This window comes from Aspergillus ruber, assembly GCF_000600275.1.
Source record: "Aspergillus ruber CBS 135680 unplaced genomic scaffold scaffold00026, whole genome shotgun sequence".
Taxonomy (NCBI): domain Eukaryota; kingdom Fungi; phylum Ascomycota; class Eurotiomycetes; order Eurotiales; family Aspergillaceae; genus Aspergillus; species Aspergillus ruber.
In genome coordinates this window covers 25,153-46,315 of record NW_024467322.1, presented here as the reverse complement: position 1 = coordinate 46,315, position 21,163 = coordinate 25,153, and the positions used below count along the sequence as shown (strand labels likewise).

The 21,163-nt window shown below is 49.5% G+C and overlaps 9 protein-coding genes across 9 annotated transcripts; 5 read left to right on the top strand and 4 right to left on the bottom strand.

Annotated features, from left to right (window-relative positions):
* The first annotated feature begins 77 nt into the window (after nucleotides 1-77).
* EURHEDRAFT_506049 (putative GPI anchored protein) lies at nucleotides 78-1,494 on the top strand. Its single transcript, XM_040785850.1, has 2 exons — nucleotides 78-767; nucleotides 835-1,494. Exons 1-2 carry the CDS (start codon nucleotides 218-220, stop codon nucleotides 1,416-1,418), a joined length of 1,134 nt encoding a protein of 377 aa, XP_040636164.1. The 5' UTR covers nucleotides 78-217; the 3' UTR covers nucleotides 1,419-1,494.
* Nucleotides 1,495-1,718: 224 nt separating this feature from the next.
* Nucleotides 1,719-2,902, top strand: EURHEDRAFT_379965 (putative mitochondrial 2-oxodicarboxylate carrier protein; the record flags this gene model as incomplete). Its single annotated transcript, XM_040779230.1, has 5 exons — nucleotides 1,719-1,796; nucleotides 1,871-1,881; nucleotides 1,971-2,000; nucleotides 2,052-2,138; nucleotides 2,191-2,902. 5 exons carry the CDS (start codon nucleotides 1,719-1,721, stop codon nucleotides 2,900-2,902), a joined length of 918 nt encoding a protein of 305 aa, XP_040636163.1.
* A 639-nt stretch (nucleotides 2,903-3,541) lies between these two features.
* Nucleotides 3,542-5,141, bottom strand: EURHEDRAFT_415231 (basic helix-loop-helix domain-containing protein). Its single transcript, XM_040782631.1, has one exon. The coding sequence runs from the start codon at nucleotides 5,095-5,097 to the stop codon at nucleotides 3,802-3,804; it is 1,296 nt and encodes a 431-aa protein (XP_040636162.1). The 5' UTR covers nucleotides 5,098-5,141; the 3' UTR covers nucleotides 3,542-3,801.
* Nucleotides 5,142-9,742: 4,601 nt separating this feature from the next.
* EURHEDRAFT_182185 (uncharacterized protein) lies at nucleotides 9,743-10,267 on the bottom strand. Its single transcript, XM_040777881.1, has one exon. The coding sequence runs from the start codon at nucleotides 10,096-10,098 to the stop codon at nucleotides 9,790-9,792; it is 309 nt and encodes a 102-aa protein (XP_040636161.1). The 5' UTR covers nucleotides 10,099-10,267; the 3' UTR covers nucleotides 9,743-9,789.
* A 168-nt stretch (nucleotides 10,268-10,435) lies between these two features.
* Nucleotides 10,436-11,587, top strand: EURHEDRAFT_462369 (putative Golgi traffic protein SFT2; the record flags this gene model as incomplete). The annotated part of the gene is made up of 4 exons (XM_040784799.1): nucleotides 10,436-10,658; nucleotides 10,809-10,929; nucleotides 11,133-11,283; nucleotides 11,435-11,587. The coding sequence occupies 4 exons, from the start codon at nucleotides 10,436-10,438 to the stop codon at nucleotides 11,585-11,587; spliced, it is 648 nt and encodes a 215-aa protein (XP_040636160.1).
* A 208-nt stretch (nucleotides 11,588-11,795) lies between these two features.
* Nucleotides 11,796-14,309, bottom strand: EURHEDRAFT_462079 (tRNA ligase; the record flags this gene model as incomplete). Its single annotated transcript, XM_040784774.1, has 1 exon — nucleotides 11,796-14,309. The coding sequence occupies one exon, from the start codon at nucleotides 14,307-14,309 to the stop codon at nucleotides 11,796-11,798; it is 2,514 nt and encodes an 837-aa protein (XP_040636159.1).
* A 414-nt stretch (nucleotides 14,310-14,723) lies between these two features.
* EURHEDRAFT_506032 (ankyrin repeat protein) lies at nucleotides 14,724-15,374 on the top strand (the record flags this gene model as incomplete). The annotated part of the gene is made up of 1 exon (XM_040785849.1): nucleotides 14,724-15,374. The coding sequence occupies one exon, from the start codon at nucleotides 14,724-14,726 to the stop codon at nucleotides 15,372-15,374; it is 651 nt and encodes a 216-aa protein (XP_040636158.1).
* Nucleotides 15,375-15,593: 219 nt separating this feature from the next.
* On the bottom strand, nucleotides 15,594-16,460 carry EURHEDRAFT_182101 (uncharacterized protein). Its single transcript, XM_040777880.1, has one exon. It carries the CDS (start codon nucleotides 16,265-16,267, stop codon nucleotides 15,812-15,814), a length of 456 nt encoding a protein of 151 aa, XP_040636157.1. The 5' UTR covers nucleotides 16,268-16,460; the 3' UTR covers nucleotides 15,594-15,811.
* Nucleotides 16,461-16,707: 247 nt separating this feature from the next.
* On the top strand, nucleotides 16,708-20,582 carry EURHEDRAFT_525340 (uncharacterized protein; the record flags this gene model as incomplete). Its single annotated transcript, XM_040786948.1, has 3 exons — nucleotides 16,708-16,754; nucleotides 16,851-20,113; nucleotides 20,170-20,582. The coding sequence occupies 3 exons, from the start codon at nucleotides 16,708-16,710 to the stop codon at nucleotides 20,454-20,456; spliced, it is 3,597 nt and encodes a 1,198-aa protein (XP_040636156.1). The 3' UTR covers nucleotides 20,457-20,582.
* Nucleotides 20,583-21,163: the final 581 nt, after the last annotated feature.

Here is a 21,163-nt window from a genome sequence, read left to right as displayed (position 1 = left end):
ATTTATATCCCAGGCGGTGAAAACAGTGCCCAACCAGCCATCGCATTTCAGCCACCAGTCACCAAGACAACAACAATCAACCAATGAATCTCCAGGCAAACCAAAATGGATCCTCCCAAACGAGACTCTTATTTAAACTCACGATCAGCACGATGATCTCCCTTTCCTTACTACAGTTCAGTAATTAAGCCTATGCTACCCGTACAAGACCAGCATTATGCGCCTCATACACACTCTGGCAATACTCTCGCTTTTCTCAGAGACCTCGCTCGCAGAAGATAATCATCACGAAGGTGTACGAATCCAGCAACACAATGTCAACGAGAAAGCGATCCGCGGAGTGAAGAAGATGAGCAGTGACGAGGGCGAGAAGTTCTTCCCGGATTATTGGTCTTACGATGGCTCCGATGGGTTATCGGTGGGTAACCACACCGACATCGATGACAATGACAAGCTCCAACCAAGATTCTACCCATTCCAACCAGCGTCTAACAACCTAGTACGGGGCTTCTCCCTCTTCCAACGAGACTTCCAATGTCCAGCTGGCACCACCAGTTGCACATCCATCGACCGCCCGAGCAGCTGCTGCACAACCGGAGATACCTGCGAGTTAGTCCAAGACACGGGGTCTGGGGATGTGGGCTGTTGTCCGCAGGGACAGACATGCTCTGGGGTCATTGGGTCGTGCCAGTCGGGATACACGGCGTGTCCGGCGAAGCTAGGAGGGGGGTGCTGTATTCCGGGATATGAGTGTGTTGATGGTGGCTGTATGTTCCGCTTATGCTTCCCGTTCGCAACTGAGTCCGTATAGCTAACAGTCGGTTTGTTGTCTAGGTGCCTATGTATCCACTGTGACGGTTACTGTCCATTCGACGGTGTTTGTGTCTACGAAGACATATACGACCCCTGTGTCTAGCTATGTGCCTAGCAGTACAAGCACCGCCAGCAAGAGTTCCGACGACCTCGTACCCCCGGCCCGACCAACCAGCCTTTCAACAGCTACAACCTCCAAATCATCCAGCGAAACAGGCTCAATCTGCCCGATCGGATTCTACGCCTGCTCAGCCGTGTATCAAGGTGGATGCTGTCGCACTGGTCGAGACTGCGATACAACCTCCTGCCCGATGATGTCCTCGACGGCAGTGGTGTCCAACAACGACGAGACCATCGTGGCGCCGGCTGTCAGTACTGATTCCGCGACGTGCGCGGGTGGGTGGTTTGGCTGTGGTGATAGTATGGGCGGGGGATGTTGTCCGACTGGTTTCGCGTGCGGCTCGGCTAGTTGTACTGCTTCTACTGGAGAGAGTGTAACTGCGACGGGGACTGTTGCGAAAGAGACTGGAGGTGGTAGTGGGAGGGTTGTGGATGGGAGAATGCTGTTGATTGTAGCAGTTATGTTAGTGGTGACGCTCTCATGATGATTGATTGTACGTATGTATTCACTAATATAATCATCGTATACTCTGTATTATGTACTCCGGAAAATGGCCTGTTTGTATACTACCCACTTCGGTAAGTCTCCATGCGGGGGGGGGCACTTTTCCGGATTGGGCGAGATTCGGGTGTTTTGCCGGTGAGCTTCTCCGAGCGTCAGTCACTGCCCTCTTCTCTCCTCTTCCAGTCTCCTCTTCTTTCTCTTCTTTCTCTCTCTACCCTTCTCTCTTCCTCTCCCACTACCCCGCATCACTGTCTTTGGTCAATTGTTTCTGTCCCCTGCCATGTCCCAAAATACAACCCAGAAGCCGCTCCCCTTCGGCTACCAGTTCGCTGCTGGTGCTGTTGCCGGTGTGTCGGAGGTATGCTTCCATTCTAGACTCCCATTCCCTGTTCAGGGTTCTGAGACCAGTTGCTGATTCTCATACGCTCGTAGATTCTTATCATGTATGTGCGATTAATAATTCCTTATCACGCGGCGATATCGGCATGGTAATCGGATTCGGGATCGGACGCATTGGCTAACATGTGAACAGGTACCCGTTGGATGTGGTCAAGACAAGAGTGTAAGTCAACTGGGTACTATTATGTTTGATGCGCGTTCTAATTGAAGGCAGTCAGCTCCAGACCAACGTCGCCGCTGCAAGCGAAGAGGGATACAATGGCATGTTTGATTGCTTCCGCAAAATCATCAAGAATGAGGGGTACGCACTCTACAAATAACGAGGATGAAAAGAAGAAGTACTGAAGAAACAGCCCCTCTCGCCTATACCGCGGAATCTCCGCCCCCATCCTAATGGAAGCCCCCAAGCGCGCCACCAAATTCGCCGCCAACGACAGCTGGGGCTCCTTCTACCGCAACCTCTTCGGCGCCGAGAAACAAACTCAATCCCTCGCAACTCTAACCGGTGCCACCGCAGGAGCCACAGAAGCCTTCGTCGTGGTTCCTTTCGAACTCGTCAAGATCCGTCTGCAAGACCGCGCCTCGGCCGGTAAATATAACGGCATGTTCGATGTAGTCAAGAAGATCGTCGCGACCGAGGGCCCCCTGGCCATGTATAACGGCCTCGAGTCTACTTTGTGGCGCCACATCCTGTGGAATGGAGGATACTTCGGCTGTATTTTCCAGGTGCGCGCACAGCTGCCCCAGGCTGAGCCTGGTAACAAGGCGCAGCAGACCCGCAACGATCTGATCGCTGGTTCTATCGGTGGTATCATGGGTACTGTGCTGAACACGCCCATGGATGTTGTCAAGTCGCGCATCCAGAACACCTCCAAGGTTGCCGGACAGGTGCCCAAGTACAACTGGGCGTGGCCTGCTATTGCGACTGTGATGAAGGAGGAGGGTTTCGGTGCATTGTATAAGGGATTTACCCCTAAGGTGCTGCGTCTAGGTCCTGGTGGTGGTATTTTGTTGGTTGTGTTTACTGGTGTTATGGACTTCTTCCGTAAGATGCGGGGAGAGTAAGTGCACTTGCGGTAAAATAAAAAGGAATGTGAATGAAAAGGATATGCAGATACCCTTATGGCCGGGTGATGATAAAAATAAACGGAGGAACTTGGATATGCGATGCAATTGATCTGATTTGATACTTATATCTATGAAGTAGCCTTAGTTCATTTCCTGTCTTCGTGGGTTGAGATACAATGGAAGTTGAAATGTAGGAAGTTGTAGAAAGTGGTGTATTTCAATGGACTGGTAGCCAAGTAAACAAATTTATATAGATGTGAACCATGCATACCTGTCGAAACAGTGGACAATGAAAAATAACATTCAAGCACTCGCATAAATCGTATACCAATTAATATCCCAAATGGGATTCAAGAAAAACAAAGAAACACGAGTGGGTAGTAACAAACCGCAAAAGCAAAAGCAAAAAAAAAAAAAACAGGGGGTATCGACGTAAACCATGGAACATAAAAGCATGCAAAACAAAGAAAAAGAAGATATTAAACCCGAGGACGAGAGTAATGCATAAATGTCGTTGTAGAGGCATAAACCTAATGGAGAGAGGAAATTCGCCGGAGCGTTACCATCGTCATCATCATTCTCGAACAGACTGACTGTCATGATAAACCATTCGAAAGCATTAAGATGGGACAAGAAACATCAAATAAGCAAAATAAAAGCCCAACAGAACAAGCGCATAACCCATGTACCCCTGTACAACAAAAGAAAACGACAATCCCAGGTAAGCAACCGCGTAATCTCGAAGAGAAAAAGAACGAATGTGACATTTGGACATATGTCACCTGTACGCCGGTCAAATTTTTATGACCCCCGTTTGACGCCTTGTATGCAATATGCATCATGTCTTGACATGCACTTGTAGATCAGCCTAGCTGAAATTACAGAGATGGTCTGGTCTAGTTCATCTCCATTGCGTACTCGTCTTCTTCCTTGAAGCTCATCCCAGCATGGCCTGAGCTGTTCCAGTATTGCGCTTGGCCGGGGCCTGTACTCGGGGCGCTGCTGGCACCGCTGTTGTATGACGGGCTCAAGCTTTGGGGACTGAGAGCACCGGGTCCGGACACGGCGTCGCCCGCAAAATTCGTGTGCTTGGGCACCCGAAGGCCACTACCGGGGCCTCTAGTGTAGCTGAATGAGCTAGGGTCGTTGCGTTCCAAGGCTTCGAGGATCTCGCTGCGCATCCGCTTCTCTTCTTCAGTTTGCTCAAACGGCCAGGTTCCGCCGAGACTAGTGATCAGTTCGGCCAGCTCCGACTCCTGCTGCATCTTGACGTGCATGGACCACATCAGGTCTCTCATCCAACTCACAGCACCGTTCAAAATATCGCCTTTGTTCGGTCCCTTCTCCTTCTCCTCAATGGGCAAGCCCATCGTAATGTTGCCTGCAGTGGCCCGGCGACCATTGCCGCCGGCAAGGAGCGAAGTGGCAGCGTTCGTGCTACTACCCGATGGAGACATAGTGTTGTTGACCAGTTGCTTCCTGACCTTGTCATCTTCCAATCGGTGCTGAGGAACCAAGTGTGACAGATCCTGAATCCGTTCGTTGATGTTGTCACGTCGACGGCGCTCGACTAGGTTGTGAGAGGCCCTGCGGCGACGGCGTTTGGCTTCTTGTGTCTCCTGCTCCGGCATGTGTCCAGGCATGTGGTTATCCACTTTGGCAGGTAATGAAGCGTGTTTTCCAGATTTCAGGATTTCAGAGATACCGGCGTGGTGGGCTGGGTTGGGTGGAGATGAAATAGGCGATTCGCCAAAAGAATGACCACTTCCAGGAGTGCCATCCCATTGGTTCGAAAGCGTCTTCTGGTGACGATGGTGCAAGTTCGCTGTACGGATGGGCTGGCTCGGGAAGCTGCCAGATTCAGGGGTTCCCAAGGCCAATCCACCCATGGCGGGAGTCTTTGGGGTCATGGGACTGCGAGAGTCTGATATTGATCGGTCGAGGACTTGCATACTTGGACGGCCTTTGGCACCAAGGAGATTTTGGTCGAACTGTGAATTGGAGCGCTGGAGATGGGTTGGGATAGACTGAGCCTGCTGGTTCATGTTCCGGAACTGGTCGTATTGAAAATTGTTTTGCATGAACGGACTTTGCATAGAAGCATCTGGAGTGTTCGAATACACATGGCCCATTTGGCCTGGGTGACTCATGGAAACTCCGCCAGCTGGATGCTGCTCCTGGATAAAGTTCATATTATCGTTCCGTTGCATGCCATTTTGGCCACTGAGTTCGAGGTCGAGCAGTTCATCGGTATCAATCCCGGAGTTTCCGAAGTTGAAACTCGACGAGAGATTCTGCTGAGAGGTAAAGGGAAAGGACATGAAACCACTGTTCTGCATTGTTAAGTCAGAGGGATCGATGCTCTCGTTGTTATTGCTGCCAAACTGATTAGGCATGGCGTAGCCGGAGTGCGACATGATGAAAAAATTCGAATCACTATTCTCGTCAGGCTCATTCTTTATGTATAGGCTTGCTTCTGTCATGGTGTAGCTCGTTGCACCGGCCCTGGGCCGATTACCCGTTCGGTTTAGGTCGAAACTCACAGAGAAGTCGACGTTCCTGAATTGGAGGAACGTTATGCGTTATGGAAGTCGAACGGAAAACGCCACAGTTCTATATGCTTGCGTTGTATGAAACCGACGAGGCGCAAAGACGTAGATAAAAATGGGAGCCGCCAAGTATCTGTGATAGCGCATAGAGTTAGCCGTGTTGCACCGAAAAGATCCTGGAGAATTCATCCGCGACGTTGGCAGCACCTCTCTGAGTTAAATCCTGCCAGGTCTGAAATTCTTCTTCCCCACGTATTCACAGCTGTGAAACGTGGCAGAGTTTCAGAAGATGCCGGAATAGATTTCACAGAAGAGTATGCCCCATGATTGTATTCCGAGGGCGAAGGAGTTGCCTACCTTCTAGACAATGACGTTCATATGAAAGACACGAATATAGACTTTCGATGGATTCGATAACGGACGATAGTGCTCCGGCGATCGAGTGTAGTCCGTAGGACTCGGGGACGTAAGGGTTTGTTGGGGCAGCGATGGAAAATCGAAAGCGATTTGACAGACGGCTGAATCGGCAGGGAATGCACTGGATTAATTTGTCCGAATAAGGTAACTGTTGCCGCCCAGTGCGCACGAAGAAAAATAATCCCGAGTCTGATAAGATTCGCTGTAAGCGATCGCAATCAAAAATAGAAAAAGACACAAGAAAACAGTAAGGATATCAGTAAAGAGGCCAAGAGAGATAAAAAGGTGTGTTCATTAGTCGGCGGGAAAGGAAAAGGAGAAAAAACGATGCCCAGAATGGGTCCAGGGCAACCACGGATTGGAACAATGCGGGATGATATCAAAGAGAGCGCCCCAGAGGAATCCGGAAGGAATTTAAAAGACGAGAGGAGCCACAGACACAAGAGTCACTAGTATTGGAAGGAGCAGACCCGACAGAGATGAAACGAGGGAGTCGCAAGAGAGAAAAAGTGAGAGAGGCAAATGCCGTGGGGAAAAAGACAAGAAGAGGTGAGATGCGAATGCGACGAGTGGGGTGGCCAGATCCAGTGAGCGGTGAGGTCAGGCACCGCGGAGATAAAGCCGGCAGTATATGGCGATAATCGATATGATGCCATGAACTGTCCGGGGTAGACTTTTTTTTTTGATGTATTTTTATGTCTTTTAATGTATCACTTCTTCTGCCATATCCGAAATTATCGGTGCATGTCCGTATCCCTAAGCGCTGGTTGATGGTGTGCCTGTTCCGCCACAATGAGGTGCTTGTGGATGGTATCCATGGAACCCAGAGTGTTCATCAAGGACCCTGCGCGTATGCAAGCCGTTATATTATGGCTTCATTTCGACCGGGATGCTCAGAATTGCTGCAGGTCCTTGATTCCCAGTGGTATTGCTTATTGAGGTACTGTGCAGAGGCCCTTCTCTTTCCGGTCCCCTTCCCCGCGATCTGCCCTCGGACGGTAGAAACAAGGCATTTGAGACACTCATGTAAGCTTTCCGACGTGGGTTTGGAGGCGGCTCGGGCGATTTGGCTTTTCCCAATGGATTTTCGTTTTTCATGGGTTCGTTCTCCGATGAGGGGCAAAGTGGGGTTTGCGTTACTTGCTGAGACCCCTGAGAGACGGGTTCCAAATCCGAGGGTACTCAGCAGCAATGACGGCCGAAGTTTGACCATAACAGAAGGAAATGACCAAAAAGAAGCAAAAGAAATATTACACTTACTCAGTAGTCAGGTTCTTGCAGATGGACTGGAAGAAATGGTAAGCTTGGCTGTTAGAAAATATGCATGAGATAGATAAGTGTGATAAAAAGCAAAAGGAAGATGATGATGATGAAGGGAGGAAGAAGGAAGAAGGAAGAAGGAAGAAGGAAGAAGAAGAGAGGTTATCGATGGCGAGTCTCACGTGGCTGAGCCGCACAGGCATCCCCCAAAGAGAAACTCAACGACAGCCTCACTCGACAATGACAGTCACGTATTTTCTTTGGTATGACGAAAGAAACATCATGACTTACATGTGAAAGACCAGGTCAGATTGCCTCATCAACCCTAAGGCTGGATATGGCTAAATTCGGGCAACTCAGACGGGGGAGATGCTGTCCTTTTATGTCTCCGACCAGTCAGAGAAGTTGCGCCAGATGGATGAATTCAGCTCAGGGGGGGTCAGCAAGGAGGACGGATGTGCCGTGTGAGAAAGTAAAAAGACTACACAGGCCGGGGGAAAGACGGACTTTTTAAAGACGAGCAAGACACTCTTCTACACATCCCATTTGATATACTGCTGGGTGATGGTCATGCAGGATGTCGATCCATTAGATTCATATCAACCAGCTTGATTAACTAGAGTTTCTCTCATCCATGACGATGATGTTATGTTTCTGACTGCACAGGCCCTAATCAGAACGGCGTCCTCAAGAGGAGGGTGGGAAGCTCTGTGCTGATAGGCCGGAGCTAACTCCCAGGCACCTGCTCCTGACTTGAGGGGGGCAATGGCACCCTAACTCCGACTGCTGCTGATGATGATGGATGCTGATGGAGGGTGGAGGGAGGAAAGACCATCGAGCAAGTCGAGATGGTGGTACAGTCCGGTACTATTTTGGAAGGCAAGCCTTATCCCATGAACACTGTTTGGCACCTGCTCGCCAATCAGGCTGTAGCATTCAATCTACCATGACTCACGCTTTGGAGAGAATGTATCAGATGCCTGGTCGAGCATACCATGTCTGAGAGAATATCCTTTTTGTCCTAACTCGTCTCTTGAAGGAGGGGAGAAAATGGCATCTGGGAATCCGTGTACAGTACTAGCGGCACGCCATGTGGAAACGAGAATCATTATTATTATTATCATCATTGTTTTTTTTTTTTTTTTTTTTTTTTTTTTAAAAAAAAAAAAAAAAAAAGAAGGGAAGAAAAGAAAACGATCTCTACCTGCAGACACTGTATGCAATAATTTTCCATCTAAGATCGACGATTAAGGCTGACCATAGCCCAGAGTATACTGATACAGGCGGGAGTACAGCAACACAGCGATGAGCCCGGAGAGCTTAGGCCCCATCTTACTCAGATACAGACACCCGAACAGGCGAATTGCATTGCGTCTTCTCGACAGACTGTACAGCCACGGACATCCGAGCGTTATTGTCTCGGAAGCAGACAGATCTATGCCACCATCAGATACGATAGACGGTCCGTGACACTTGCAGATGCAAATCCCGCCAGGGAATGACGTCGATTCCCGAGAGGAGTGCAACTTCAACTCTATTCATGACGACAGCAATATAAATAAAAAATTCCGGCCACGAAGAATTTCAGCCGGATCGCGCGGTGTAGAGTACAGAGTACATACAGAGTACATACAGAGTACATACGGAATACATGCGGAGAATTCCTCCGATATAGCAGTCAATGATTTGAAATACAGACAGGAACTGGAATGTCAACAAATCAAATCATTTGACATGCGGAATGCGATTTGCATCCACCAACCAGACCTCCGAAAAGGTAGGAGTATATACGAGGCAACTTATTCATTATTGATATTGATAGGAAATATGGCATTTTGACTTTCAACATTGCCGTCTCGGCCCGTCAAGGTTTAGCGAATCTATGGTTTACGCAAGGAGAAGACAAATCATGTAGACAATAGCGAGCAATAGTATCATGCATCGAACAAAGACACTGTACATACTCTATAGTAGATAATGCGAATGCTCAATTAGTGGTAGTCGGATCGCCACTGGGGAACTTCTGCAACGGCGTATCCGCACGTCTCTTCATGACTCGCCATACTTCAGAAACAACGGTTTGGTCTGTGCGGGGTTTGGTTGGAGATAACTGATATGCCTATCGTGGTTAGCGTGACTTTGTAGATATATTCACAGCCAATGATATGTGGTGTTGTCTCATTGCACGCGGACCATTGGTGGAGACAGCGGGGCCCAAGAGACTAGTGCCTAATTAGGACTAGTGAGACAAACTAGACTATGATTGGCTATCGGAAACCGAATCACCCCGACTCCGAAGCTCAGCATCACCGCCATCACTGTCCACCTCACCACTATCACCATTCCTGCTGCACTGGCAACTGCTATTCACCACGACAAAAGAACCATTGCTCTAGATTAATTACGCGGAACACAATCAATATACCGGTATGTGATAAGACCAGGGTGGTGGTGATGGTGGTGGATGCGACGGTGTCCTGAACTGAAACCACTACCCACTCTCCGATATGGCTTCCCCTCCATCCCCTCCTTTACTAGAAATCAAAGTAAAAGAGGCTGTCAGCTGATGATTGGATGCCAAATCTGCAGCCTTCCAGGACGATCGTCGCCTCGAAAAACCTTCCTACGTTACTTTCGATACGCGCGCATCCTGTGTTTCTACTCCGTATACGGCAGCACCACCGGCACTGGCATCAGCAATAGCATCATCTTGCAGGCTCTCACTGCTCGCTTTCTCCCTCCCCCTCCATTCTCAAGGATCTCCGCATTCTTGCGCATACTCTTTCTGTTCGTCACTTTGCGCGCTTGACGACATTGCAACCCGGATACACCCGACGCACACCAACCATACTCCATCCTGGATATACTACTGGATGAGCTAGTTTGATACCTTCTCGACAAGGGTGTGCGTGAACTTTGCAAGAACAGGAGATTCCTCCCATTATTCGATATCCTACGAGTTCTCATCAACGATCCGGGGAGACGATCACAAGCTAATCACTATCGCCTTCCGCTCACCTCGTCCGTTTATTTGTCGAGTCTCGTTCCCTGTATCCTCCCAGTCATCTGGTCCACCGTTGTGATTGTGCACCGCCATTATAACCACTGCCATCGCTTGTTCATATCTGCAGATCATCTGCACGTACTCATTGGTTTCCGTCGTGCATAGTCCCTGCAGACGTTGTTCTGACCGCTGACTGACACTTGCGTACTGCATCTGCCTGCGTTTTATTTGTTCGATTTTATTTTCTTGCGCTCGTCCCTCGATTGATTCATTCATCAGGATTGGTGGAATCTACAATCCATGGCTTCAACATCCTTCCGCGATTCCGTCAGCTCCTTGGGCTGGTCTCGCCGCGATCCCGATCTCCCCGTCCGCACCAGCAACGATACGTCCTTTTTATCTCGGCTACAGTCAATTAATCCGTTTGGAGGCGAGGGACATGTACAGCTGCCTACTCATGAATCCCCGGGAGCACCGTTACCGGCGGCAAATCGGCGTGATGAAGAGGACAGTATTCTTGCCTGTAAGTACTAACCAATCCAACTCTCAAGTGATCAATTTATTGCTCCTATTTCGTTATGTTACACTGCCTAGTCCACCTGACGCACTCCGTACCTGCATTAAACACAGAGAAGGAAACTCGTGACAGTGAAACAAAACTAACGATATGCAGTAAGTCGATGGGATCGGATGCTCATATTTGTGGCATGCAACCTTGGTGCCGCCGTTTGCTTCTTTCTTTGCTTTTTTCTCTTCCCTGTGTTGTCGCTGAAACCCCGCAAATTCGCCATTCTGTAAGTTCTTCCCTGATGCCACGAGGATCTCCATAACCCCCGACATACCTCGTCCTGGAATGTGGGCATCGCATTCGTCATGTGTGGCTGAGGCACGCGTCAGAGTCGATGCATATCATTGCGCACTCGCCTTTTCATATTATCATCATTACTATTATTATTGCCAAGCGCTTCTTATTAACTAACCTGTTTTCGCTCTGCAGATGGTCGGTCGGTTCGCTATTATTTCTGCTGTCATGGGCGGTCCTCATGGGACCTTTGATCTATGCTAAGCATTTGATCTCGGGATCTCGGTTGCCTTTTACGGCTGCCTATTTCGGCTCGATTACACTGACGTTGTATTTTGCCATCGGGGTGAGTTCAAATTCGCTTATCTGTCTTTTCTATACGAGTCAGACCCTGCATGTGCATTGCAGGCGCATCGTGCCGTCAAACCTTGATATCGCTGCACTGCATTCTCTATCCTGAACCTAAGTACACATGACCATGCTAACTCTCTGAATAGCTCCACTCCACCATCCTCACTTTCATCTCGTCCATCTTCCAACTCGCCGCTCTGATCTGGTACTTGGTTAGTTACTTCCCAATGGGCAGTACTGGGTTGTCGTATATGGGGCGCTTCGGGGCTCAGCGGGTTACGAATTGGGTGACTGGTTAATCGCATTTGCTCCCGTAAACGACAACATCGGCAAAAGTATTATAATACTCTACGGAGACTTACTGGGGACGTAGATAATGATGCAAATATGTATATTGTAATACCACGTTAGCTAAGCGGTAATTTCCTTGTGCAGACATCATACTTCATACAAATTCGTCCCGTTTCTTTCATTATTCGTATCATATCATAGACATAATAAAACAAATTACTTCCGACTCATAACAACCCCCACCGTCCCCTGCACAACCTTGATACCCGGAAGCTCGGCCTCCCAAATTCCCGTCTCACCCCCGGAGCCGACCTGTAACCACTTCGCCAGCAAGTCATTACTCTCCTTGGGCTTGATATTAGGCGACACGGTACCGACAGTAACGTGCGGGAGGGCGTTCGCGCATGGCCAGAATCCATCATCACTGCCACTGCCATCACCGTTGTTGTCAGCGCCACTGTTGTTGGCGGTGCTGTCTTCCGAGGGTAGGATGCGGGCGACAAAGGTCATGAGCCGGGAATCCCAGATGAGGCGCTCGAGCCGGATGCGCGCGGATCCCAAGGGGGATGTTTCAGAGGTATCGGCGGGGTTCTCGTTATGTTTCTCGTGTAACTTGTTGATGTAGGTTTTGAAGTAGCGGTCCCAGAGCTGTGGGTGGTCCTTCTTAGAGGCACGGTGGATGAGCGTCACATGGAAGGTGGCCTGCACGCGCCGGGAGTTCACTAGTTGGTGATACAGACGGGCTTTTTCGGGCGGGGTGGATGGCGGAAAGAGGGAGTGGAGGAGGTTGGAGACTTCTTTTGCGGGGAGGGAGATGTTGAAGTATTCAATCTTTTTGGCGATGGCAACGGGAGAGGGTAATCCTGCAGCTGGCTTCTGCTGGTTGTTGTTGTCCCTGTTTGTTTCTTGCTTTTGTTTCTGTTTGCCATAGGAGAAGCTGAGATCTTGTTCAACTTGGTAGTCGTGCATGGCCGAATCGATCGCCTGATCCAGTTCCTGTGCTGAAGGCACCTGAGGTACCAGGCTCGGGTAGACAGAGTGCAAAGCGTTGACAACCTTTTCCAGATTCTCCCGGGATGAAGCAGAAACGTCCAGGTTGATAACCTCGTCGAAATTGTCATCCGGTGCCCGCTCCGTATCAACACCTTGGAACCGGCCCAGAAATCCTTCCATGATACCGATAATCTCGTCCGTGCTCTTACTACCGGCCCGGATCGTCTGATGGTTATCACCTCGGTCTAGCACACGTCGTCGAGTCACTTCCCGGATGCCGTCCAACATTTGGTCCTTGGGTTCGTGGACGTACTGCATCGCGACAAACCGGGCATTCGGGACGATTTCCTGGATATCCTGAATGATCTGTTCCCGCTCGCGCTTCATGTGGTTGTTGCGGTCTGCAATAACGGCCGGGCACACGGCAAGGGCATTCGTGATATCAATCACAAACTTCTTCTTCTTGTTCTTCATCTGGGCGATGTTGTCATTTTGTACGTGGCCCCATTGGAATAGCTTGGTCAGGGCAACGGCGACAGTTGTTTTGCCGCAACCGAGAGAGGCCACGGGTACCAGGACCACACTGTGTTCCACATCTTGACCTTCAGTCTCGGTTTCCATGGCGATGATCTCAGATCCGTTCAAACCACGCTCCCGGAGGAAGCCGTCGCGCATAGAAATGATACCATGGTTCTGGTTGTAGAGCTTTGCCAGTTTGGGATCCTTGACCAGCTGTCTCCGGGCGTACTGCAAATATTCCTCGGTAATCTTCTTGTGCTTCTTAATTCTGGGGACTTTTCCAGCGATGACCGACTTGGTACATTCACGCCACTGTCTATACATGAGGTAGGGTTCTTCAAACTTGTACTTGAAAAACCAATCCCCATAAACCCCGGAACCTGGTTCAATCTTCTGGCATCGAATCACGAATCCCTCGGTCTCCCGACCGTCCCATGTTCCGGTTTCAGCACAGTTGTCAAGAAATCCTTTGGCTGACTGAAGATCTTCAAACTGAACGAAATTCGCCTTCTTGAAACCCCATTTGTCGGCAAACTTGTGTACCTCTAAGCCCGGAAGCGTCGCAAAGTATGGCACGTTGAAGTTGATACCATGGAGATAGATACCCGCAGCGGACTCGTCGTAGGCAAGAACGTGTTCCTCGAAAGTGTCGTCACAGAGCTCTCCCACGGCGGTTGCGTTCATATCGCGCAGTTCCCGGGCGAGATCTTTGGCAGTCTTGCCCACAGCACGAACATGCGTCTCAACCCAGCGTTCTCCGGCTTCAGCATGGCTGACATCCGCGTCTGCCCTCTTTCCGGTCGAATGTTTACTGCAAACCAGCAGCGTGCCATCCTCCAATCCCGACACGAATATGATGCATCCGTTCTCCTTCACACTCAGCTCGTAGGGTCCCCGTGTCTGCGTCTCGATATTGCGCCATTGTGTCGTGTTCACTTCGTCCACGTTGAAGAACTTGTCGTATCCACGGGTCACGATTTCAGCGGTTCCATCTTTTCTTCGCGTAGTGAACAGGCCTCGAGCGTAGGTGGGGAGATCTTGGCGTTTGTATTCGTGATCTAGGAACTTCCACGAGTCGACGGAGATGTTCGTGAGGGCCACAGGAAAGGTGGACTTTCTGCAGGAGAAGGTTCGTTTCCCCTCGTTCTTAGACTTTTTGGTCGCCGCATTCAAGCTGTTGACGAGCTGCTCGACTTCCTCGACCTTCTGTTGCACCATGGTCGCGATGTGCCGATAGGAGAAGAATGGGAACGGTGTAGGAGAGGGAAGGAAGCGGGGTGGGATGAAGGCACGAGATCTCAACAAAAGGGGGGGTTGACGATGGTGTTCCCGTCCTTTTCGTAACAAGGTCAGAGACCTCAAGGAACAAAAACGAAGCGCCCTTCTTTATAGGAGTCGTTGAATGATTACGGTGGAGTTAAGTGAGGACTGAGAAAGGAGTCACTGTCTTTTTTTTTTTTCTGCCCCGCAGCAAAAACAAAGCTCCGATTTCTTTTTTTGCCGCCGCCGATGGAGTCTTCATTCCACTCTGTGTCATTAACTACATCATCGCTCCGGCTAGTATAAGGTAAGTGAACCACATGCTCTGGTATGACTGTCGCTATGGCTGTAACTAACTGACTCACAGCCATCATGACTCAACCCAACGCTTACGTCCTGGCGGCGGACAACCCCCAAGCAGTTCTGTCTCTGCTGCACCAGAACCCTTCCATCGCTTCAGACCAAGACGAGCACGGTTACTCCTTGCTGCACGCGGCGGCATCGTACGGACATATCGATCTCTTGCGTGCCCTGGTGAAGGAGTACAATGTCGACGTGAACCTCCTCGACGAAGACGGCGAAACCTGTCTCTTTGTGACCGAACGAGTCGATATCGCAAAATGCCTGGTCGAGGAACTTGGTGTGGACTACAACAAAGCGAACGATGAAGGGTTAACGGCGCGCGAAACGATCGAAACTGATGGTGTCCCGGAAGTCGCAGCGTACCTCCGGGAGGTCGCTGGGATTGCTGCTCCGCCGGAACAGCCCGCAGATGCGCTGAACCCAGCACCCCCATTGCCGCCGAATATCAATGTGAACTTGGGTACTGTGTCTGAGCAGGAGGCCAGCGCTGGATTAGATGAGGTGGATACGGAGTTCAAGCGGCGGATTGATGAACTGGCGTCTCGCGAGGATTTCCACAGTGAAGCGGCGCAGAGTCAACTACGGCAGTTGGTTATGGATGCGATTAACGGGTCGAATATTGAAGCGGAAGGTCGAGGTGTGCGGCAGAGGACAGACTAGATGCTATTATTGGTGATGCCATCACAGTCCCAGCACTGTCATTGTTTTCCTAAGCACAGGGAGAGATCTCCGGATACCTTGTCGATGCACCAAATGCTTCCAATATACCCTTACTGCTATCTATCAGATGAACACTAATTCAGTTGTCATCGCAACCAGTCATAGCTGCACCTGGACAGGTCACCTAGGAACAGAGTCTATAAATAGCGCAGTGAGCGTTATGAAATATATACGTAATATTCACAGTACTAACCGCTGATGTTCAGTATGTTGAGAGTCATATTTGATCTTGATACATAACTTCTACTGGCAAGGCGAGTGGTCTAAGGCGCTGTTGACTATAATCAACGACCGCATTCAAGAACATCTCAAGCATTGCAAACGCTGTACCCCACAACTTCCACTGAATGCAATGCCAGCCAATGAAGATTACTGCCTCAGACAGTAATGGCCTTTCTATCTCTGTTCACTACAATGTATTGTTCTATGTGGAGTTGCCCGCCTACTGCAATAGTGAGATATCCCTGCTGAAGAATCTCAACCACGGCTCTGGATCGGCCAAAATCTGGGATCCAGCATGAGTTTCGGCCGAAGGCTTTTGTGGGTATTCCGGAAATACCACCGGTTGGCTCAGCTATACCCACTACGTCCACCCGAAGTGAACTGTTCCCTGGTTCACGGGGTATAAAAAAGGCGCTTCGAAATACCGGGGATACTGTACACGGCTCGTTGTTCCTTTCTAGCAAAGCCTGTTGGCTCAGGTGGGACGGATGGGATGCACTCAATGATGAATACATGGCAATTCGTACCGGATCAATGGATATGGGAGGGTTGTTACGATCCTGCCTGATCAGGATGTACGGAGCTCTGGGTACTCGGACCTCGACTGACATTAGAATACAGTATGAGCCTATTATTGCCACTATTATTTCCGTGCCTGCTGGCTTATTGCGCTAAAGTTAACACTGCAGTCTGTATCTGCATCTGCAAGCCCTAGTACATCCACTCCCGGAAAAGGTTCTGGCGCAATATGACTGGCCATGACTTGACCTCCACTTGATCTTAGTTTCGGTTTCCGGAGAGAATCAGGTTTAGACTGGAAGGAGAACTGGGAAGGACAAGCATCATTGGCAGGGGATACTATTTCCCAGGAAGAGGCAGTTAACCCCCCAGAAATACAAAATGAAATAAAATAAAATAAAAATGAATGGCATCCAGGATGGCCTTTTTCGATCACTTCTTCAACCCTACTGTTCCATTTTGATCGAGAGTACACTGCTACTTAGGATTACTCGATTTTCCGTTATATTTTTCCAATGTACAAGCAGCTACAATGACAACTCCCAAAATCAGCGCCTCGCAAGAACGTGAAGTTAACAAGTAAGACAAAGCTTTCTACTTCAAATAGCCTAAGAATTTGTCCATTGACCATCTCACTAGATATCTACCATCATACTTATTGCATGGCCCATGTAGCCAATACATCTCCAACGACCCCCAGTCAAAAGATGTCGGACCGCGATCGTGCCCAGATCCGGTGCTTACAGCTTTTGCCCAGATGGGAACTCTGAAACTAAATGCGCAGCGAGCAATCATTTCGCTCTTCGGCCGGGACAATCAATACGTCCTAGCCGAAGCCACGCGAACACTCAGTCTGCAGGACGATGCCGACCACGACCCAGGGGATGCGCTGTGGATAGGGTGCTGTCAGTTAGACTACGAGCGGAGCTTCTGCAAGTACGTTTTCGACCTGTTTACTTCCGGCGACTGGCCGGGGAAGATTGTCATGATGGTACCGAATCTCAAACAGGATGCTCGCTTTGCTCAGTCTTGTGATATCCAGGGGTTCCCCTACGCGCGCTTTTTCACTTCGGTTCCGATTATATCCCCAAAGGGGGTTGTTATTGGGGCGTATACCGTTCTGGATAAGAAACCTCGGACGGCGCTGGACCCTAAATTCGCCAAGTTCCTTGGAGACATGTCAAAAACGGTGATGGACTATTTACAAATGACACGATTAAGATCCCAGCATCACCGGGCCGAACGCATGATGGTAGGGATCGGGAACTTCCTCGAAGGGAAGAGAAATCTATGCAACTCCCGGTTGGGATCCCGGCGGAAAGGACGAACAGCGTCCGAAGACCAAGATGCGATGCAAGGGCAGATCAACCTAGCACAGCAAACAAAGCATGTGGATCATGAGAAAGCGCAAGCAGCCAAAGCTACCAAAGAGAAACCTGCCGCTCACTATCTGCGACCGTCGACCAAGCCCGAAATGGAAGCTTCATCAGATGGGGGCAGTACTACTGATTCTCTCTCCGGACAGGTAGCAGATGCTTTTTCTCGTGCGGCCAATATCGCTCGCGAAGCTATCGAAGTGGAAGGGGTCGCCTATTTCGATGCAAATTTCGGTTCTTACGGTTCGTTAGTTGGTCTTTCACGGTCTGATTCGGAATTCAGCGGGTCAGAAAGTTCTACTCTAGGCGACACTGCTCCAAAAAATGATTCACACGATTCAGAAAAATGGACAAAATCATCTGATATACTCGCATATTCGACAAGCATGTCATCCAGCGTCAATCGCGAATCTGTCGACAATAGAGCTCTGGCAATATCAGAGACTCTCTTAAAGGGTCTTCTACATCGGTATCCGCGAGGCAAGGTCTTCAACTTCTCAGAAGACGGCATGCTCTCTTCGAGCGACTGTACCGATGGTGTATTCCATGATTTCTCAAACAACAACAGCAGCAACGCCAGTGCGCAGGACTTGAAGCGGACGAGACAATACAAGCAAACCCGGCAGAGAGTGCGGCAAAACGACGCAAAAGCATTGTTGAAATTAGCCCCCGGCGCCCGAAGTATCATATTCATGCCCTTATGGGATTCGCACAAGAAACGCTGGTACTCGGGGTGCATTGCCTGGACGCTAATCCCACAGCGTATATTCAGTCTAGGCGATGAGCTTACCTTCTTTTTCGGCCTTGGGAATAGTGTCATGGCAGAAGTCCATCGCCTGGGAGCAGAATACGCCGAGCATGCTAAGTCGGATCTGCTCTCCAGTCTCAGCCACGAACTAAGGTCTCCGTTGCACGGGGTGTTTGGCACTGTCGAGCTATTGAGTGATACTACGTTGTCTGCTTCTCAGTATTCGATGATGCATGCAATAAATTCCTGTGCTAGCACGTTGCTCGATACGATTGACCACCTTCTCGATTACGCCCGTATCAATCGATTTCAACAACCAAACCGAGACCCTACGTCAGGTTATGTTGGCCGTGATTTATCATCTGCTGACCAATCGAAGATCACGACTACCACGAGTAACCCAGTGGCCAAAGATGTCTCGGACGCCTTCACCGCGATACAACTGGACTCCATCCTAGAGCAGGTTGTAGAAAGCGTCTTTGCAGGTTATGCATTTCTACAGGACCCAAGTAGCCCTTATCGAAAACCACCTACGCCAATGGGTATCTTTCCGAGGAGCCGTGTACAGGCCGATTATTCGGCAGGGAAAGTGAAAGTGATACTGATTCTCGAAAACGCTAGCAGTTGGAGGTTCTTAACCGACGCAGGCAAGTGGCGCATTATCGTGCTGAACATTCTCGGAAACGCCCTCAAGTTCACGTCAAGCGGATACGTCTGTGTCACCTTAGACGCTTGTCCTTTGGTCGATGACCAATATGACCCTGGCAAGCCTGAAGAATCTCAGGTCACTCTCACCGTGGAGGATACCGGAGTTGGCATTTCCAAACGATACGCACGAGAGGAACTGTTTACAGCATTTTCCCAGGAAAACGCCCTGTCCAGTGGCAACGGCCTTGGTCTACATGTTACTCGACGCACAGTTCTATCCCTAGGCGGAGAAATCAAGGTCAGTTCCCAGAAAGGCGTGGGCACAAAAGTCGTGACGAAATTGAACCTCCAACGACCCCCAGAGTTCGCGCCCCCAGGTGCTCTAGGCATGAACACAGTGGACGCAACTCGAGAAATCACACAGGGCAAATCAATCGCCATACTGCGACCAGGATGGAACAAAGCGGAAGAGGTCCTCTGCTCGTCACTAAGCAAGATATGTCGAAATGGGCTTGGCATGAATGCACACATCTACATAGTCGACGGAAATCTCAATACGGAAAAGCATCTGCCTCGGTGTGATTACTACATTGTCACGCGGGAGGATATGAATGTGCCGTCTATCACGCCCGGCCCTGGCGAGCATATCGCTCCCCCGGTTATTATCCTTTGCTCATCGCCTGCAAATGCAAGTCGCATGTACGCCGCTACACCGATAGGAGACAATACAAACGTGATCGAGTATATCAGCCAGCCATGCGGACCACACAAACTAGCGAAGACTTTGAAACTGTGCAGCTCGAACCAACAGATGAAGCGCGAATCTGCTGATGAACAGAAAATTCTACCTATCCAGCCCGCGATACCAAGTCCCAAAGCGGTGTTCATGAGCCAGGAGCAATACACAAGGCCCCTTAAGCTCCCTGAAGTGAGAATCCCTCAGACCTCACCGCCGTATCCTACTCCGTTATCACCAACCCAGACCAATCCGGATCCAATCCTCACATCACAAACAGTACTAATCGTAGACGACAACGAAATTAACGTGCAGATCCTGGTCGCATTCATGAAAAAGCTCGCCTATGAATACGTGGTAGCACGGAATGGACTCGAGGCCTTGGACACATTCAAAGCAGACCCGGCCAGATTCAAACTGATCTTGATGGGTGAGTATATATATATCTCCCATCCGCACGCATTGATAACTAAATTAGATGCCCAGACATCTCCATGCCAGTAATGAACGGTCTCGATTCTACAAAGCACATACGCGACTTCGAGCGACAGAAACAGCTCGAAAACCCTCAATTAAGAAGACCCGTGACTATAGTCGCCCTGACTGGTCTTGGACAACCGGATATCCAACGCGACGCTATCGGGTCTGGGATGGATCTGTTCTTGACGAAGCCAGCACCGTTGAAGAAGTTGGCGAGGGTCATTGAGAATGCAGACTCTTTTACGAGCGCGGGCTTTGGTTTTGATGATTTTGACATGGCTCATCAGGAATAATCTTGTTTGTTTTTATTCATTTGATACCCTAAGTATGATTATGGTTCTTTCAAGGTTGAAGTTTTTGAGTATTGTATATTAGCCAGACTGATATTAAAATAGTGAATACGGAATGCTCTAGACCGCAGATACAGTGACTGCATTTCGTTATTTTCTACCGCTGTCAGCATGGCTTAACATCCATTCTACTTTCAAACATGTCGGCGCTGTCATATAAACACCACAGCAGCCTCTGCACATTTCAAGATGATCTGGACAAAACATTCTCGAGCTGCAGTCGGAAATATACTTCAAACAATTATAACGACGGTGAGCCCATACGCAAATCAAAAAACGGGAAGACATAGCCCTGAACCTTGAGGATGATTATCTATCAAAAGTCACAGCCATGACACAGAAGATTCTCCAGTACAGAGGCCGCTCTGCAAGGCCCAGATAGAAGCTCTTGGTGTTCCGTCATTGCCTTTTCCCCGATGACGACTAGAGCTCAGGGTATGTTAAAGCCCCGTCTACCTAATCTTCCAGTTCAGTGCTAGCATTTTCTGGACGAAAATACGCACCATGATGTCAGATGGGCCCTGAATGCATTTACGAGTTTGACTTTAGCGAGAAGCTGGCGAATAGAGAACGCGCGAGCTTGATTTTGCCATGTTTGGCCAGACCTGCAGCTGGACTGTGACTTTGGCCATGACTAATTGGTTTTTTGA

What these genes read in the sequence shown, in the direction of transcription:
- EURHEDRAFT_182101 (XM_040777880.1), bottom strand. Translation starts at nt 16,267, where the DNA reads ATGTCAGTCGAGGTCCGAGTACCCAGAGCTCCGTACATCCTGATCAGG.
- EURHEDRAFT_415231 (XM_040782631.1), bottom strand. Translation starts at nt 5,097, where the DNA reads ATGAACTTTATCCAGGAGCAGCATCCAGCTGGCGGAGTTTCCATGAGT.
- EURHEDRAFT_506049 (XM_040785850.1), top strand. Translation starts at nt 218, where the DNA reads ATGCGCCTCATACACACTCTGGCAATACTCTCGCTTTTCTCAGAGACC. An exon ending in TGAGTGTGTTGATGGTGGCT is followed by an intron (nt 768 to 834) that starts GTATGTTCCGCT and finishes TTTGTTGTCTAG; the next exon opens with GTGCCTATGTATCCACTGTG.
- EURHEDRAFT_182185 (XM_040777881.1), bottom strand. Translation starts at nt 10,098, where the DNA reads ATGAGAACTCGTAGGATATCGAATAATGGGAGGAATCTCCTGTTCTTG.